The 15167-nt window shown below is 55.1% G+C and overlaps 7 protein-coding genes across 7 annotated transcripts in view; 2 read left to right on the top strand and 5 right to left on the bottom strand.

Annotated features, from left to right (window-relative positions):
- Positions 1–275: 275 nt before the first annotated feature.
- Positions 276–1672, bottom strand: VDAG_07094 (uncharacterized protein; the record flags this gene model as incomplete). The annotated part of the gene is made up of 4 exons (XM_009655999.1): positions 1335–1672; positions 1195–1255; positions 408–1157; positions 276–357 (listed from the first exon to the last, which is right to left on the bottom strand). Exons 1-4 carry the CDS (start codon positions 1513–1515, stop codon positions 276–278), a joined length of 1074 nt encoding a protein of 357 aa, XP_009654294.1. The 5' UTR covers positions 1516–1672.
- Positions 1673–3684: 2012 nt separating this feature from the next.
- On the bottom strand, positions 3685–5370 carry VDAG_07093 (anaphase-promoting complex subunit 10; the record flags this gene model as incomplete). The annotated part of the gene is made up of 3 exons (XM_009655998.1): positions 3685–4240; positions 4292–4697; positions 5175–5370. The coding sequence occupies 3 exons, from the start codon at positions 5368–5370 to the stop codon at positions 3685–3687; spliced, it is 1158 nt and encodes a 385-aa protein (XP_009654293.1).
- Positions 5371–5863: 493 nt separating this feature from the next.
- Positions 5864–8078, bottom strand: VDAG_07092 (nucleolar protein NOP58; the record flags this gene model as incomplete). The annotated part of the gene is made up of 3 exons (XM_009655997.1): positions 7960–8078; positions 7818–7907; positions 5864–7706 (listed from the first exon to the last, which is right to left on the bottom strand). The coding sequence occupies exons 1-3, from the start codon at positions 7992–7994 to the stop codon at positions 5864–5866; spliced, it is 1968 nt and encodes a 655-aa protein (XP_009654292.1). The 5' UTR covers positions 7995–8078.
- Positions 8079–8368: 290 nt separating this feature from the next.
- Positions 8369–10482, top strand: VDAG_07091 (vacuolar ATP synthase subunit d). Its single transcript, XM_009655996.1, has 4 exons — positions 8369–8502; positions 8554–8642; positions 8692–9584; positions 9639–10482. The coding sequence occupies exons 1-4, from the start codon at positions 8471–8473 to the stop codon at positions 9720–9722; spliced, it is 1098 nt and encodes a 365-aa protein (XP_009654291.1). The 5' UTR covers positions 8369–8470; the 3' UTR covers positions 9723–10482.
- On the bottom strand, positions 9825–10976 carry VDAG_07090 (uncharacterized protein). Its single transcript, XM_009655995.1, has 2 exons — positions 10888–10976; positions 9825–10831 (listed from the first exon to the last, which is right to left on the bottom strand). Exons 1-2 carry the CDS (start codon positions 10931–10933, stop codon positions 9918–9920), a joined length of 960 nt encoding a protein of 319 aa, XP_009654290.1. The 5' UTR covers positions 10934–10976; the 3' UTR covers positions 9825–9917.
- A 356-nt stretch (positions 10977–11332) lies between these two features.
- On the top strand, positions 11333–12329 carry VDAG_07089 (40S ribosomal protein S0; the record flags this gene model as incomplete). Its single annotated transcript, XM_009655994.1, has 3 exons — positions 11333–11502; positions 11564–12012; positions 12082–12329. 3 exons carry the CDS (start codon positions 11333–11335, stop codon positions 12327–12329), a joined length of 867 nt encoding a protein of 288 aa, XP_009654289.1.
- Positions 12330–13798: 1469 nt separating this feature from the next.
- The window catches only part of VDAG_07088 (uncharacterized protein), a gene marked incomplete at both ends in the record, with an annotated part of 4428 nt that continues 3059 nt past the window's right edge, over positions 13799–15167 (bottom strand). The window contains one exon of the mRNA XM_009655993.1: positions 13799–15082. Coding sequence (XP_009654288.1) covers positions 13799–15082 — 1284 coding nt within the window. The remainder of the gene's footprint in view (positions 15083–15167) is intronic.

The raw sequence follows: 15167 nt of genomic DNA, 5'->3' as shown, positions 1-15167 counted from the left end.
CATGATCTTCCATGTATAAAGCAGGCTACGTCTTTGAATCAAGATAAGGAGCACAGCGCACAACCCATTGTTCATGACGGAATCAATGTTCTGACAGGCGTGCATCTTGACGTTATATTCGGTACTCATTCAGCATCAAGATATGGCATCCTGGGCAGGCGGGACTGGTCCTTTGAGCCCCCAACGAACTCAAGCAGACACCAGACTCTAGTCTGTCTAAAACAACTTCGGCATTGCGGACCGAGTGTCGTTTCGACCCCATGGACGAGGTCGACCTACGCCGGCGGACTCGGACTTTTCTGGGGCGCAAGCGGCGGCGACACGGCATTGTCCGGCTTCCGACCATACACCATGTGCCTGATGTACAGATCAGCGTGGCGCACAACAGAGACAGGGAAGAAACTTACAGATTGTAATACGGTAACGCTTTGGGATCGCGAAGGGCGGCCCTCATGTTCGCCACGAGAACAGTGACTTCGTCAAACGACCAACCCAGAATCTCACCAATAGGGAAAACAACGAAACCGTCGATTGACTGATCAATGAACAACCCGTTGAAGAGGCCGACCTTCTTCAGTTTCGGGTCACTTGCCCACCCACCAATAGGAACCTTCCACTGATGTGTCACGATGTCAACAAACCCAGCGTCGCGCATGTCGCGCTCCATGCGGTTATTCTCAGCTATGCGGAACGTGCGCCCTATCTTGTCGCCAGCAGCAAAGAACAGGTCTCGCCATTGAGTGAAAACATGGTCCGGGCCGAGAGTGTAGCGCGGGTTTTCCGCACGCGTAGTGAGCTCGATCTCAACGTTTTCGAACCAGCCACCTGGGGCACAGTGGGTGAAGGCCTGGCGGTAAAGCTTAGGCCAGTCATCAATGCCGCCGTAAAGGTGGCGGGCGTGGATGTAGGAGAAATGGTTCACGGGAAACGTCCAGTCTAGCTGCGCGTCATCAATCTCAAACTTGCAGTTTGGCGGGAGCCAACTAGGCTGGACAGCCGAGATGTCAGTGCCGAGCACCTCGGCAGAAGGAAACTCGTCAGCCATGTCGATGGCCCAGATTCCTGTGCCTGTGCCAATATCAAGAATTCTTTGGGGATTGTTGCCGATGGGGGCATTGGAGAGCTTGTTGTCCATCAAGAGCAACATGTACTGGTGGCTGTTGCGGTTAGCGAGTGCTTTCTGATCGTTCATACATTAAGCAGAGTGTCGTACGCAAGGTCAAACCCCTCAATGTGTTTCTCGTCAGTTGGTGCCCTAGGGACAAGGAGTAAGTTTTCTTGAACCATGAATCGCGCACAAACTTGCATTCATGCCAAGCCATAAGAGAACTCACCAGTAGTCGGTTGTTGTTGACGACTGAAAATGGCGGCCATTGATGTTGCGATACTCGAGAATGCTGGACCGCAGTGATGCTGTGGATTCACGTAGACTGAACGATAGGATGAGTATCGATCCTCAGTTCTGGATATCTTCAGCTGCTGACCTTTCGACGTCAGCGGATGAGTCGTTGTCATTCTCCAGGTTTCCCACTACATCAGGATCCTGCCATTGACAGTTAGCATTGACTCTCTTGCCACTGCAAAGTCCCCTCTTTGGATCTGGGAAGTTGGTCGCAAGGTGCAAGAAGACATTCTCGAGCGACGGAGCATACCGCTGCAATGGAAGGTTGTTGGCTCTGCTGTTGTGAGGACATGGCAACCCGTGGGGATTTCCTGGCAGTAATACCGTACACGACTTTGGCGTAAGTATTTAGGGAAACTCCAAAAGAGGCTTGATGAGTTGATTTTTGGCAGATGTAAGAGAGAGGAGAATTACGATCACCACTCGTGGGGAGGGGAGGGGGCATGCAGGGCGAGGAGAGCACATCGCATTCTTCAACCGGGGGCATGGACGATCATCCTGGCCCTGTCGCCTGCATCTGTGTCTCCAATTGAACAAGGCAAGTCCTGCATGTCGACCAAGACTCCACTGTCCGTTGGCGGTGCTCGTACCTACCTACGTGACTTGGTAGGGTAGGATTAAGCCGGCAGCCCTGGCAAACTTCAACGTTGGCTGGTTCTTCAGATGTGAGTGTGCCCGGGTCTGCCAAGACGAAAAAATGTCCATCGCATTGGTGTTGATGAACACAGACGAGGTACACTAACACGACATGGCTCCCACTCTCCGATTGTCCTCAGGACACCCGATCTCCCATATCGAAAGGCCAAGTAATTGCTCCCTCGAAAGTGAATGAATTTAATCGGTTCCAATACTGCAAGATACCCGGCTTGGCGTTGTCGATATCGTGAGCATTGTCTTATTCTGACTTCTAGCTTCCTGAACCTCGCCATACCATTTCCGATATCATCATTAGCTCTCCGAGGCTTGATGATGCTGATCCATTTCACCGAGTGTAGTAATCAACGTATCCCCTCGTGTTGCCCCGGTGAAGAATGCACCTTGCGTTTTCACGCGCTTCGGGCTCCCCGCAGGATATACAATATGTCGGATGCGTTCTGCGCCGTGCGCGACAGTTCTCGCAGTAGTTCCGTTTTCGACTCTCCAGGGTGTGGGAGTGGATTCTTCGTTTGCCGCAGTTTCCGCACCAAGTTGCCATTGCTGCTGTGTCTGGTTGTATGGAGTTGGGCGGTTATGTCGCCGTGGCAAAAGTTGAACTGCTCGGCTCTGTCACGTCAAGCAAGTCTGGACCAAGTATGTTCCAGGTACATGAGCAAAGAACTACAGCGCAGGATATTGTGTTAAGTAGTCGTGGTAGTGGCCAGTGAGCCTGCAAGATCTCACAGCCCGTCACCATCCTCATCTCGGGCTCACGTCAGGCTGGAGGACTCCAGGGCTTGACTCCGCAAAATCGACGTGTGACCTGAGGCCACTGCCCAGATGATCTAAGTAAGATTGAGACTGTACGCAGGCGAAGCTCGACCTGGCTGAGATTACAGAGCCTTGCGCTGGCGCCCCAACATCGAGTTGCCCATGTGCCTATCAGAAGACCAGAAGCCGGCCCAACGTCTCTCTCTGCGGCGTAGCAATGCCGGCCACTAAATCACTTGATTGATCCCCCCTGCAGACGAACTGTATTTTATGACTGTGAATGGAAGTTCTTGGCTCCGAGGCGAGGCCCTAGGACATAATTATATTGACACAGCCTCTAGAGTTCAGAAAGCCTTCCATATGACGCATCATCTTGATGCAACATGACTGGAAACTGCACACGTTGCGATGCTGCATCTTGCCAATCGAAGGACTTCGTTGCAAGATATCTGACATGCGCATCAGTAGGCTCGAAACCCCAGCCTCAGAATGGAGCCAGCTTTACAGACAGCCATGCACGCTGAGCTGTTGGTGCAAGTTGTGAGCCCACGTTGCTTGAGCCATGGTGCTGAACCAGATTCATCTGGAACCTTGGCGTCTGCCACAGCCTTGTCCCGTGCCACGGGCCTGGGCACTCGAGTTGTACATGCATCATGCTGGCTGCAATATGCGTGCCTGAGCCATCTCACACCCGAGTTGGTACGCAATCGCGTCAATGTTCATTGCTGAGGCATTCGCCCTGTTCGTCCCATAATCGAGGCCTATCGGAGCCCGAGTCTCTAGGCCATAATCATACCATATATTGATGTTGCTCATCATGTCGTATCTCAGTCGGCTCGAACATCTGAAAGAGACGGGAGGACGCCCCAGCTCGCTCATCGGATTTCAGGCTCCTTCATAAAGTCTGGTTCGCTCATTGCCCCCTCGCTCGGGTCCCAGCGCTTCGCCCGCAGCCGCCTCTCCAGTCGGCGGATCCTTTGATCCGAGTCCTCTTCGGCAAACTCTTCGTCTTCACCGCGCAGCGCCGTCTTGTCGATCATCTCAACCATTTCCGCCATTGGATTGCTACCCGCCTCGACCGAGGCGCGGGCGTCCGTGTCGGCGGCGTAGATCTTGATGCCGCGCAGATGCGTGTCCTTGCCGTTTTGGTGATTCTCGAGAATCTGCATCTGAAACACATAGCAGGCGAGGGTGTTGCCGTCTGGCCCTCCACCTGTGCCCGCGATAGGAACCTGCTGCCATCCAGAGGGCGTCGTGAGCTCCATGACGGCGAACTCAATGAGGTTGTTCTCGCTTGTCCCAGATTTGAAAAGAATCTTGGTCGGCGTGTAGGATTCGTCGGCCTGGTAGTCGACGTAGAAGCGGATGTCGCGAATGCCAACGCGCTTGACGAAGTAGACAGTCATTCTATGAGGCTGGGGTCCGTCGGATCTGAAATGGTGAGCTACTGTCAAATGCCTGCCATGTAGTCGCGCAACCTACTGCCAGTACTCGTCCGTATCATCGCTGCGCATCTCCTCCACTCCATTTCCCGGCTTGTGGCTGCTCACAGTGAACTTGCCCAAATTGGAGATCTCTTTCAGGCCCATGGCGCTTGGGTCAAAGGGCATCGCCATGTCGCCTTCTTGATCGTCTTCTTCTATTTGATCCTCAATCTGCTCGTCAATCGGGCCTTCCGTGTACTCTTCATGATCATCAAAGTGATCATCACCGTCTTCCTCAGGGCTAGTGAACTCGTCAGCATCCGCCGGTGTCTCCGCCGGTGAGCGAGCCGCTGGATGCCTCAGGTCAGGTGTTTCCATGGCGGCGTGTCTTAAGTTGGGCTGTATTGAAGGGCTGTCGTCGTCCCTGTCGAAGCCTTGCTGAGGCGTATGAGTCGTTGGTGTCCCTGGAACGGTGTCAGAGTGGCTTGATCAGCATCCTGGAGAATTGACCAGGCGACATGCAAATGAGCCAAGCAAAGAAAAAAAGCGTGGCAGGTGCTTAGAGAGTACGCTCAGAGATTTGAGGCCACCTATGAGCCACGTGAATGAAAATGAACGCAGGACAGGAATCCGGGGAGGTTTATCTCCAAGGTAGGCAGGCAGGGGATTGAATACTACTCTTTCTATTTGCGTTTGAGCGTGGTTGAAAGCCAGCCAGGACTGGGGCTATGTGAAGATGAAGGTCTGCCAACAAGTCGAGACTCTGACGTGCATAATGAAAAAAAGTTGACTCGATGTATGAAAACCCCCGACAAAAGTGTCAGATGTAGTTTGTGGCGAGGCCCAAAGTGTTGAATGGGAGGGAGGTTGAAGCCTCTTGCAGCCCTTTCCTCCAGATCCAGTTTTTCGTCTGACACAACAAATGAAAATGAATGACCTACCCCTGGAACCAGACGGCGACCTACGCTCTGTGTAGTAGTTCATCAATAACCTCTGTGCAGCATGCACCTGCTGATCTGACACAGAGCTCGGCGGGAGTTGGGGGTCTGGCGTGCTGTTGACTTCTGGTGTGCTTGCTGGTCCAGAGTTCTGGGCAACGCGGCGTGCCCGCCTTGAGCCGCGAAGGAGTCCCTCCATCTGCCTTGACGCGTGCTGACCAGCGCGCGTTGGCAACGCGATGGGTTTCGATGCAATGTGAGATGGGCAAGAGGACGTGATGGTGAGAAGAGCGATGTCACGTGCTGTTGTTCACATTATCAGGAGGCATGCAGGTCATTTTATGAGCCCCGGTTTTAGCACGGCTACCAGTGCCATCAGCACACAGCGCTTACAGAGACGATGCATCGCAACCAACACAGTTTTCTAGAACACTACGCCTGAATTCCATGCAAACTTGTAAATGAATAGGAGGCTACGTTGTACTCCGTCAAGGTGGCCTTTCAGGACGTCACAAATGAGTGCATACTCGAGTGTAAAATGCTTTTCTTGATTTCCAGCATTGAGAGACATGCAACCGTTTAGACCAACCTTTCCCCCCAAGGGTCCCGCCAATAACGCCGGCCAAATAGCAAACAACCAAGATCGAGGTATCATACAGCAAGAGGAGACATGTACAGAACACATGGGATGCTTAGGCACCCAGCGACTGGCGCTTCTTCTTCTGCTTCTTCTCCTTCTTCGGCGTCGCCTCCTCGGCGTCCTCGTGTTTCCTCTTCTTCTTGCCCTCCGCATCAGACTTGGAGGGGGTCTCGCCGGCCTTCTCCTCAGCCTTGCGGAGCTTCTTCAGCTCCTTCTTGCTGAACACAACTGGCTGGCCGTCGGGGCCGAGCTCGACATCGCCACGCTCGAACTTGCGCTTGAACTTGGTGACGCTGATACCGGCAGCCGCGGCGTGACGCTCGTAGTCAGCCTCGGTGAGCTTGGCAGGAGTGGTCTCGACAACGACCTTGGTGGTGGTGACCTTGACAGGGGTAGCAGCAGCACGCTTGGCGTCCTGCTCGGCCTTCTTCACCCTCCTCTCCTCGCGCTCCTTGCGACGGGCCTTCTGGGCCTTACGCTCAGCCTTGTCGGAAGGCTTCTCGCCGTCCGTGTCGTCTGAGACGGAACCAATGCTGGGAGAGCCAGGGGCGTCCTCCATGTCGTCATCCGAGTCCTCGGCCTCGCTGTCGGCATCCTTCATCTCGACCTCCTGGATCAGAGCTTTCTTGGCCTTCTTGGCCTTCTTGTCGGCCTTGCCGTTGACCTCGGCACCGTCGACACCATCAGCGTCGGCGTTGTACTTCCTGACCTCGTTCAGGGTGAACTGAGCAGGGGCAGTGAGCGAGCCATCGGGGGCAATGTTGGCACCCTTGGGCAGAGGAGGCTTGCCCTCAAGCTTGCGGAGGAGGTTCTCGAGCTTGATGCGGCTGGTGAGGCCGAGCATGCCCCTCTCCTCCTCATCGGCATCTTCGCCATCAAAGTCGGCCAGGGCGTCGACACGAAGGCCGAGGGCCGTCTTGGCAGCGAGCGAACGGGCGATCTTGCCCTTGTTCTTGCCGGTAGCCTGACCAACGAGAGAAGAATGGTAGATGATACCGTACTTGGGCGTGTCGTGCTTGGTCTTGAGGGCGCGGAACAGAGCCTTCTCGGCACCGTAGATCTGGATGGTGGAACTAGGCGCCTTGGCAAGGCTGAGAATGGAACCAGCGTGGGCGATCAGGCGGGCACCGACGAGGGTGCCGACGAGGGCCGTCAGGTTGGGGGCAAGAGCGCGCATGCGAGTCTCGAGGTACGAGGACAGCTGAGTACGGTACTCAGAGTACGAGATGACCTGGCGGGCGAGGAGCTGGATGTTCTCGAGATCGTCGGGCGTGATTTCGGTACCCATGCTAATCTCAGCAGCGGTCTTGACCGGGGTCTCGAGCTCCTCAGGGAGGATGTCGGAAAGGTCGGCGTCAGCGAGATTCTCGCGCATGCCGACAAGGTCGACGAGACGGGCGTAGGCAAGGTTGTCGTTGAGGATCTTGGCCAGCTCAGGGAAGTGCCAGCCGTACCACTCCTTGGTTCGCATGGCGTAGACGTTGAGCTCCTTGTCGAGATCATCGAGAAGCTTGATGGCCTGGACGACCATGGCATCGACCTTGTCGGCGGAGAACTTGAGCTTGTGGCGAGAGATGGAGTGGGAAAGACCCAGAGCCATGCGGTCGACAGTCTCATCGGCGAGACCGGGAATCAGGGAAGAAAGGTTCTCGCGAACGGCACGGAAAAGGTCCAGGGTGGCAGCGTCGGAAACCGCCTTGATGTCGAGGTCGGGGAGCTTGCCAATGGCAGCACCGAGCTTGACATCGGCGACGGCTAGCGAAGCCTTCTTCTCGTCCTTGATCTCGTTGAGAAGGTTGGCCAGCATCGGGGGAACGCGGCCCTCGCGGAGTCCACTGGCTTCCTCAACGGCAATGGCGGAGCTGTCGAACTTGACAAAAGACTTGAGCTTGAGCCTGAATTCAGTCAGTAAATGTTGTCTAGACACGCACGCGACCCTTGAACTACACCGCACAATTGCAGTCTTCAATCCAAATCCGCCGCCGTCAAAGTCCCGAGTCACTCACATGTCATTGATCTGCTCGGAAGAGGTAGGACCGGAAGTAAGCTCCTCGCGCTTCAGAAGCTTCTTGTCGGCAGCCTTGAACAGGCCGTAGCTATGCAGACGTTAGCGACCACGCATCCAGCTCGATGTTGAATGAAACGCACCCCGCAGGCGTCTCAGCGAGAACGAAGAGGGACATGATGACTGTTGTAGAGTCCGATACTCTTCTGACACAGTCTGTGGGTGGGATCCTCCGCTCTTCTCACGAATGTTGCTTGTCGTGGGAAGGAGATCGCTTGTAGCGGATTGTGGTGGTTGGAAATTTTTCAAGGTCGAGCTCCTCCAATTTTTTTTTGGCTTTCTGCAGCCTTTGCTCCAGCCCCACACCCAATTGGAAAACGAGTGGAGACACAAGCTCCAATGCAGAACGGTGACCGTATAAACAGTTCTTCCGACGTAGCTGAACCTTGCATGGAACAGTGGAGCTACGTGACATGGTCCGTGCCACTCCATGCCTACCAGCCTGTGATCCAGTGATGAGGGAACTTGGTCGCCTGGAAGCTTTGCTGGTGCAGGCTCAACAGCATCATCGCATCTCTTGACGGCGAAATTCCGACCTTGGAACTTCCAACGACTACAATCTCGCCTACTTACTGTCTGTCAGTCCGCTTCGCAATGGAGGGGCTTCTGTTCAACGTGAACAACGGGTAGGACCTGACCGATGCACCGTTTATCGTCCGTCCAGCTAACTTTCGTAGCTACATCGAGGGCATCGTTCGTGGATACAGGAACGGTCTGCTCACAGGATCCAACTACTCCAACCTGACACAATGCGAGACGATTGATGGTGCGCACAAACCCTCTGTATTAATAAGACTATCTCTAAGTCCAGTTAGATCTCAAGCTTCAGCTCGGCCCTGCCTACGGCGACTTTCTAGGCAACCTCCCTCCAAACCCCTCGACTTCGGCCCTCGCATCCAAGACGACAGACAAGCTTGTTTCCGAGTTCCGCTATGTGCGCGCGAATGCTGTCGGCGCGCTTGCGCAGTTCATGGACTACGTCACGTACGGCTACATGATCGACAATGTTGCCCTTCTCATTACCGGCACTCTGCACGAGCGCGATACCCGTGAGCTGCTAGAACGTTGCCACCCCCTCGGATGGTTCGAGACGATGCCAGTCCTCTGCGTTGCCACCAACATTGAGGAGCTCTACAACAGCGTTTTAATTGAGACACCCCTCGCTGCCTACTTCAAGGGCAGTCTGAGCCACCAGGACCTTGACGAGCTCAATATTGAGATTGTTCGCAACACCCTGTACAAGAACTACCTCGAGGACTTCTATAATTTCGTCAACAGCCATCCCGAGATGAGCAATACGCCAACGTCGGAGATCATGTCAGAGATTCTTGAGTTCGAAGCTGATCGTCGTGCCATCAACATTACCCTCAACTCCTTCGGTACTGAGCTGTCCAAGGCTGATCGTAAGAAGCTCTACCCCAACTTCGGCAGACTCTATCCCGAAGGCACCCTGATGCTCTCGAGAGCGGATGACTTTGAGGGTGTGCGTCTGGCGGTGGACGGCCAGTCAGACTACAAAACCTTCTTCGACGCCGCCGGCCTAGGCGGAGGTGCATCAGGGCCCGGCAACATGGGTGGCGGCGCAAGCGGCGATGGCAAGAGCTTGGAGGACATGTTTTACCACAAGGAGATGCAAATCTCCAAGAACGCCTTCACGAGGCAGTTCTCATTCGCCATTGTGTATGCCTGGGTGAGACTCAGGGAACAGGTAAGCAGAACCATCATGGTTGACCCGTGCTGTCAATGGCTAACAGCTTGATAGGAAATCCGGAACATCACCTGGATTGCAGAGTGTATTGCCCAGAACCAGAAGGACCGAATTGGTAACTACATTAGCGTGTTCTGATCTAAATGTCTTGTTTTTCTCCCCAACTTCCTGTAGAATACCAACCACCATCTCGCAATCCCTCCAGCGGGGTCATCACGGCGCAAGGAGGCACCTAAGGTTAATGACGCGCAAAAGACCGGCATTGTTTCTGATCAGTATACATAGTGTACATAGTGGACAATGACGAGTCTACACATCTCTAAACCTACAGTCTTACAGGCTGATCTGCTCCTTCCACGTAGCCGGAGAGAGTCCCAACGTCGCCAGGAGGTTGGTCCACCTCTCACTGCCCCTCTCCTTCTTCTCCATGTACCTCAGAAGCCTCTGCCGCCTGTGGCACAGCAGCCGCAGGTTCCTCTTGTTGTGGATGTCCTTGTAGCCCCTGTTCTGGTTGAGCTCCTGCGAAAGCTTCCTAATCTTGACGGTCAGGATGGCAATTTGCACTTCCGAACTGCCCGTGTCAGGGCCGGCGCGGATGGGTGCGGCCTCCTGCGTAGCGTGAATGGAGGCGGGCTTCTGCTTGAGCACTTCATCCGTGTTGTGGCGGCCGAATGTCTCAATGCACCTTCGGATGTTGACGTGCTTCCGCATCTTGGAGTTGGAGTTGTTCATGGAGGTGATGCGGCTCATCGCCTCGACAGCACGCTTGTGGCTGAGTTCGTGCTGCCTCTCGGCCTCCTGTTCTGTGGCCGGGTCGACGAGGTCGCGAATCTCGCTGCGCAGGGGCTTGGACAAGGTGTAAGCGTGCTGAATGGCGCTTTCGATTTCGTCGCGGGTGACCAGGTGGTTCTGGATGTGACGTGACGTCGGCAGAGCGTACGGCTCGGAAATGTAGTTGCCGTCCTCATCCTTGGGTGGTGTGGACTTCTCGGCCTGACCAGCGGAATCGAAAGACTCGACAAAGGGCGTTGGGATGCCGTGGACGGGGTCACCCCATGTGGCATCCCTCGCAGCCTTGATCTCCTGTTGCCTCTTGACGTTGGCTGCTTTTCGCTGCTGTGACTGCTGCCATCGGTAGGGGTCGGCACGCTGTCGCTTCTTGGCCTCCTTGTAGGAGATGCTGGCTGTCTGGATAACAGGGAGAAAGCTTGGAGTTATCGACCTCGTCGCTGCTGGACGCAGACATACTGGGACGCCGCTGTCAGTCGATGCCGGTATAATCGGTCTCTTGAGGAGCACCTACAGTTGAAGGAGCTTAGCCTTTGCAGGCCTTGAACATTGGGAGGCATGGCGTATATTGCTAGGATGGCACGCCTCTGGCTTCGACAACCCGATCTCCATACATCGCGGGTCAAGTCGCCAAAATTTCCAGCGCATCTGCTCAGGCGACAGCACGGAGCGCGCTAAACCCGATGTGGACAGTCCACTGCGGTCACGTGCATTCTGCTTCGCGCACTAGCCAAGGTACGTCCCATTTTTGCTCTAATGCCATCTGGGACTAGTGCGCGTGCACGTTCAGGGCAACAGCACCCACACACTTTTGCCGAATTTTGAAGCTCGTCGCGAACTTTCCCCCGGCCCTGTAGCCAAACCTCCACGAAAAATCCGCGCCCTCGCAGATCTTCCTTTCCTTCCCCCCCTCATCATCCCTCCAGCTCCCCGAAGGAAGAACGACAACTGCAGTCAAGATGGCTCCCGCTAACCTCCCCTCGGTCTTCAACGCGACCAGCCAGGACATTGAGATGCTTCTCGCAGCTCAGGCCCACATTGGCAGCAAGAACATGCAGGTTCACATGGAGCCTTACCTCTGGAAGACTCGCCAGGACGGTGTCAATGTCATCAACGTCGGCAAGACCTGGTAAGGCGCACTCGAAAGAAAGACAAGTCAGGCGTCGGGGGTTTTCCTAACAGTCCACCAGGGAGAAGATTGTCCTCGCCGCCCGCATCATCGCCGCCATCGACAACCCCGCCGACATTTGCGTCATCTCCGCCCGTCCCTACGGCCAGCGTGCCGTCCTGAAGTTCGCCCACCACACTGGTGCCGTCGCCATTGCCGGTCGCTTCACCCCCGGTTCCTTCACCAACTACATCACCCGCTCGTTCAAGGAGCCCCGTCTCATCATCGTCACCGACCCCCGCCCCGATGCCCAGGCTATCCGCGAGGCCAGCTACGTCAACATTCCCGTCATCGCCCTCTGCGACACCGACTCGCCCACCGAGTACGTCGACGTTGCCATCCCCACCAACAACAAGGGTCGCCACTCCATCGGTCTCGTCTGGTGGATGCTCGCCCGTGAGGTCCTCCGCCTCCGCGGCACCATTTACAACCGCGAGACCCCCTGGGAGGTCATGACCGATCTGTACTTCTGTATGTGCTCTCCGCTCCCCGCCTCTCTGTGTGTCTCATATTTCGCGCCCCGCTAACACCCATATTCAGACCGCGACCCCGAGGCCGAGGCCGAGGACAAGGTCGAGGACGACAAGGTCGTCGGCGCCGAGGAGGAGGCCCCCGAGGCCACCAACGACGAATGGGCTGCCGCCCCCGCCGGCTTCACCGGTGCCACCGGTAACTGGGACGGCACCACCGACGAGTGGGGTGCCACGAACACCGCTGCTCCCGCCGCCGCCCCCGCCGCCGGCTCCAGCACCGAGTGGGGTGGCGAGGCCACCAAGGCCGAGTGGTAAATCGGATATGCACCTTAGGAGCAATGCGCAACCGCTGCCGGGCGTCAGGAAAAACCGCCTGTCTGGGATTCATTCGGGCTGGCCACTTCTCTGGAGTCAGCTGTCTTTCTTCTTCGCAAACATGGGCACTCTCTAGCCCTTCGGAGGATACGAAGTAGGGAAAAAAGGTTTGGAGGGGAGGATATTTTAGGGAAAGGGTTCGGCTTGGAACGCGCTGATGAGGGAAAGATACTCGATCCGGACTCTTGGGTGGGTTCAGCCGAACCCGTTTTTAAGGGGCCAGTGGTGAGAGGGAAAGCCCTGTGTGTACCGACGTCAAAGGGGTGGAACTTGATCGTTTGCCCGCCCTTTCCTTTATGCTCTCCTTTGTACCTTGTTCCTCTCGTGCTCTCGGAGTATGGTGGTGAACTGTGATCTGTGGGAGACTTGGAACGGGCTATCAAAACCGTGGGAAGACACCAAAAAAGATACCTTGCTCAAAGTGCAACACTATGACTTGACGTACGTGATCGTTTTGGCCAATGGATGTGGTATGACAGCGGTCGTTATAGAACTTCTCGGCTGAATGCGGCCAGTGTGTACTTTTGAGCCGACTTCACGGGCTCAAGGAACCCATCAGGCGAGCTTATGTACATCGGGGCGAGGTATATGAAGACAAGTGTAGCAAACAGCACAATGAAGCGCGTTTCCTTCACCAGGGAGCCAAATGGGCTTGTCTTCCGCATCCCCGTGTCACGTTGCTGAGAGCGCCAGTCTTTGACATGAGAAGACGTACACATGTATATGTTCACCTTGATGCAGATCCAAACCCGTCCAAGCTTGCACGGCATATAGGACTGAGTGAATCAATGCAAATCACAGGAATTGATGATGATATTGCGTGCAAGTCTCTTATGATGGTATCATTCCCCATCCACCCTGCTTATGGCAACGATGTCAACGTCGTCGCTCTGAAGCATCAATACTCTCTGCAACTCTGAATGCGACCCTGGTCGCTCGCTCACGAAAAGAAACGTCATGGGGTATCGACTTTGTTCCTTCCCTGCCCTCCCGTCCCATCCTCAATGTGCGGTTTAAACGCGCCGATTATGTGTACAAGAATATAAAAACAGCAAGCCAGTCGCGAACGCCATCGCGACGGCTAGTGAGTCATCGAATCATTGATGCCTGTGCCGCTTCTCGCCTGTGTGGGACGAGAATTCGCTGCAATCCAAGGAAACGTGTATGTGGAAGGAGTGTTATGTATAGGTCGGACCGGATGTAAGCCTCTGGGACAAAAGTGGATTAGGTGTACAGTATGCGCGTGCGGGATTGTGTCTATGTCGAGAGAAGTAGAATGTGGTGAACATTTACAGAAGAACGCGGATCTGCGGTCGGAGTCAGGCTTCCAGCCTTGGCTGGTAGGTAGGTAAGTTTATCCTTCCTGTCGTGGAGCAAGGTAACTGCATGAGTAGGCAAGGCACGCTGGCTCATTCCAAGCTCTCCGAATGTCTTCGGATCTCCTCATCAGTCAATGCGCCCATCCAAAGACATCGCTCAGTGATGCCCTCGACGGGCTGAAATTGATAGAGAGTGCTGGCCTCGAGTAGCCTGAGAAGAGTCTTGACGATGGTGGCTGCATACCGGCATCGCTCAAAATTGACCAGAGGAGCTGTAGTTGGTGAACTGGCGATTTCGGACGGACGCTGCGCGTTGAAAAGGAGGTCGTGTGTATATATGCCGACGAAAGGAATACATCCCGAGTCGGAACCGCCTTCCATCTCAGCCCGTAGATTGTGAAAGTTGCGGGTTGGCGAGACTAGTAATTCCAGTTCCTGAAGCGTTTGCATATCCCGACGTGGCACCATGGCCCACGTCTTGGAAAGCCTGGCAACCTCCTGACTTGTCAGGGCAATGGCAATTTGACTCATGGTCGCAAAGTTGCGGAAGCGGTGGCAGTGGGCTGCCAGGTGAATGAACTTGATGATGCACCGAGCTCGCTCCTCAATGTTCTGGGTGAGAACAATCTCGCTGCAGGCCCACTTGACCATGATGTTGAACCTGGCAATGACGACCTCGACGCCGTGGGCATCGGTGTTACGCAAGAAGTCAACCCATGAGCGGGAGTCGTTATTAGTTGCATTCTTCCAGCCCATCTCGATGAGTTCTTTCCAGTCAATCTCGTTGAGTGCGTCCTTTTCGATCAGTGTGAACTGTTGTGCGAGAATTTCCGAGTCAAAGGCCAGGATGAAAGGTAGATGAACCGAAAACTTCCTAGAGAATCTGTCGCTTGCGACACTGGCATCGACATGAGATGCTACGTCATCTGAGGCGTTCCGAGCGTCTTCCGGATATTGAGCCGCCGTAGGCGTTGTATCGGGCGTCGGCGGCAGTGGTAAAGGCTTAGAGGACCACAACTGGTGCTCGTGAAGCTGAGGGACCTTGGCGGTCTCTGGAGACATTTGGAGAGCCTGGGCCAAGGTCATGGGCGGCGACGGAAGCTGACTCTCGCGATCCGAACCCGAGTCAGCCAAAGGATGGGTTGGCATTCGCTTGATGACGGACGTGCTGCGGCCCATCGGAGGAAAGCTACCCTCTCCGTCAAAGTCGTCCGAGTTGATGACCTCTAGCGACATTTCAGAGGAGAGATCGGTTCCGTCGTCTTCGCTTTCCAAGTCCAGGTAAGATTGGTCTTTGCTTGGACGGTGCCTTGCGTTCTCGGACTGGACTCCATCCATACTGCGGGTCTTCTCAATAAACTCGTATGACGGGTGCTGAGAGTCACAGAGTGGCGATGGGCCGAAGGCGTCGTGGCAGGAGATGCCTCGCCGGGATCGACAAGTATGGACCTTCCCCTCC

Source organism: Verticillium dahliae, genomic scaffold, assembly GCF_000150675.1.
Source record: "Verticillium dahliae VdLs.17 supercont1.15 genomic scaffold, whole genome shotgun sequence".
NCBI lineage: Eukaryota > Fungi > Ascomycota > Sordariomycetes > Glomerellales > Plectosphaerellaceae > Verticillium > Verticillium dahliae.
The sequence above is the reverse complement of the archived record's forward strand: the minus strand, read 5'-3'. Positions and strand labels throughout refer to the sequence as shown.

Bases quoted from the DNA above. Each gene is read 5' to 3' on its own strand.
- VDAG_07090 (XM_009655995.1), bottom strand. From the start codon at position 10,933: ATGCCTCCCAATGTTCAAGGCCTGCAAAGGCTAAGCTCCTTCAACT. The intron at 10,832-10,887 runs GTAGGTGCTCCT...GCGGCGTCCCAG, and splicing joins AAGGCTAAGCTCCTTCAACT to TATGTCTGCGTCCAGCAGCG.
- VDAG_07091 (XM_009655996.1), top strand. From the start codon at position 8,471: ATGGAGGGGCTTCTGTTCAACGTGAACAACGG. The intron at 8,643-8,691 runs GTGCGCACAAAC...AAGTCCAGTTAG, and splicing joins ACAATGCGAGACGATTGATG to ATCTCAAGCTTCAGCTCGGC. The intron at 9,585-9,638 runs GTAAGCAGAACC...ACAGCTTGATAG, and splicing joins GGGTGAGACTCAGGGAACAG to GAAATCCGGAACATCACCTG.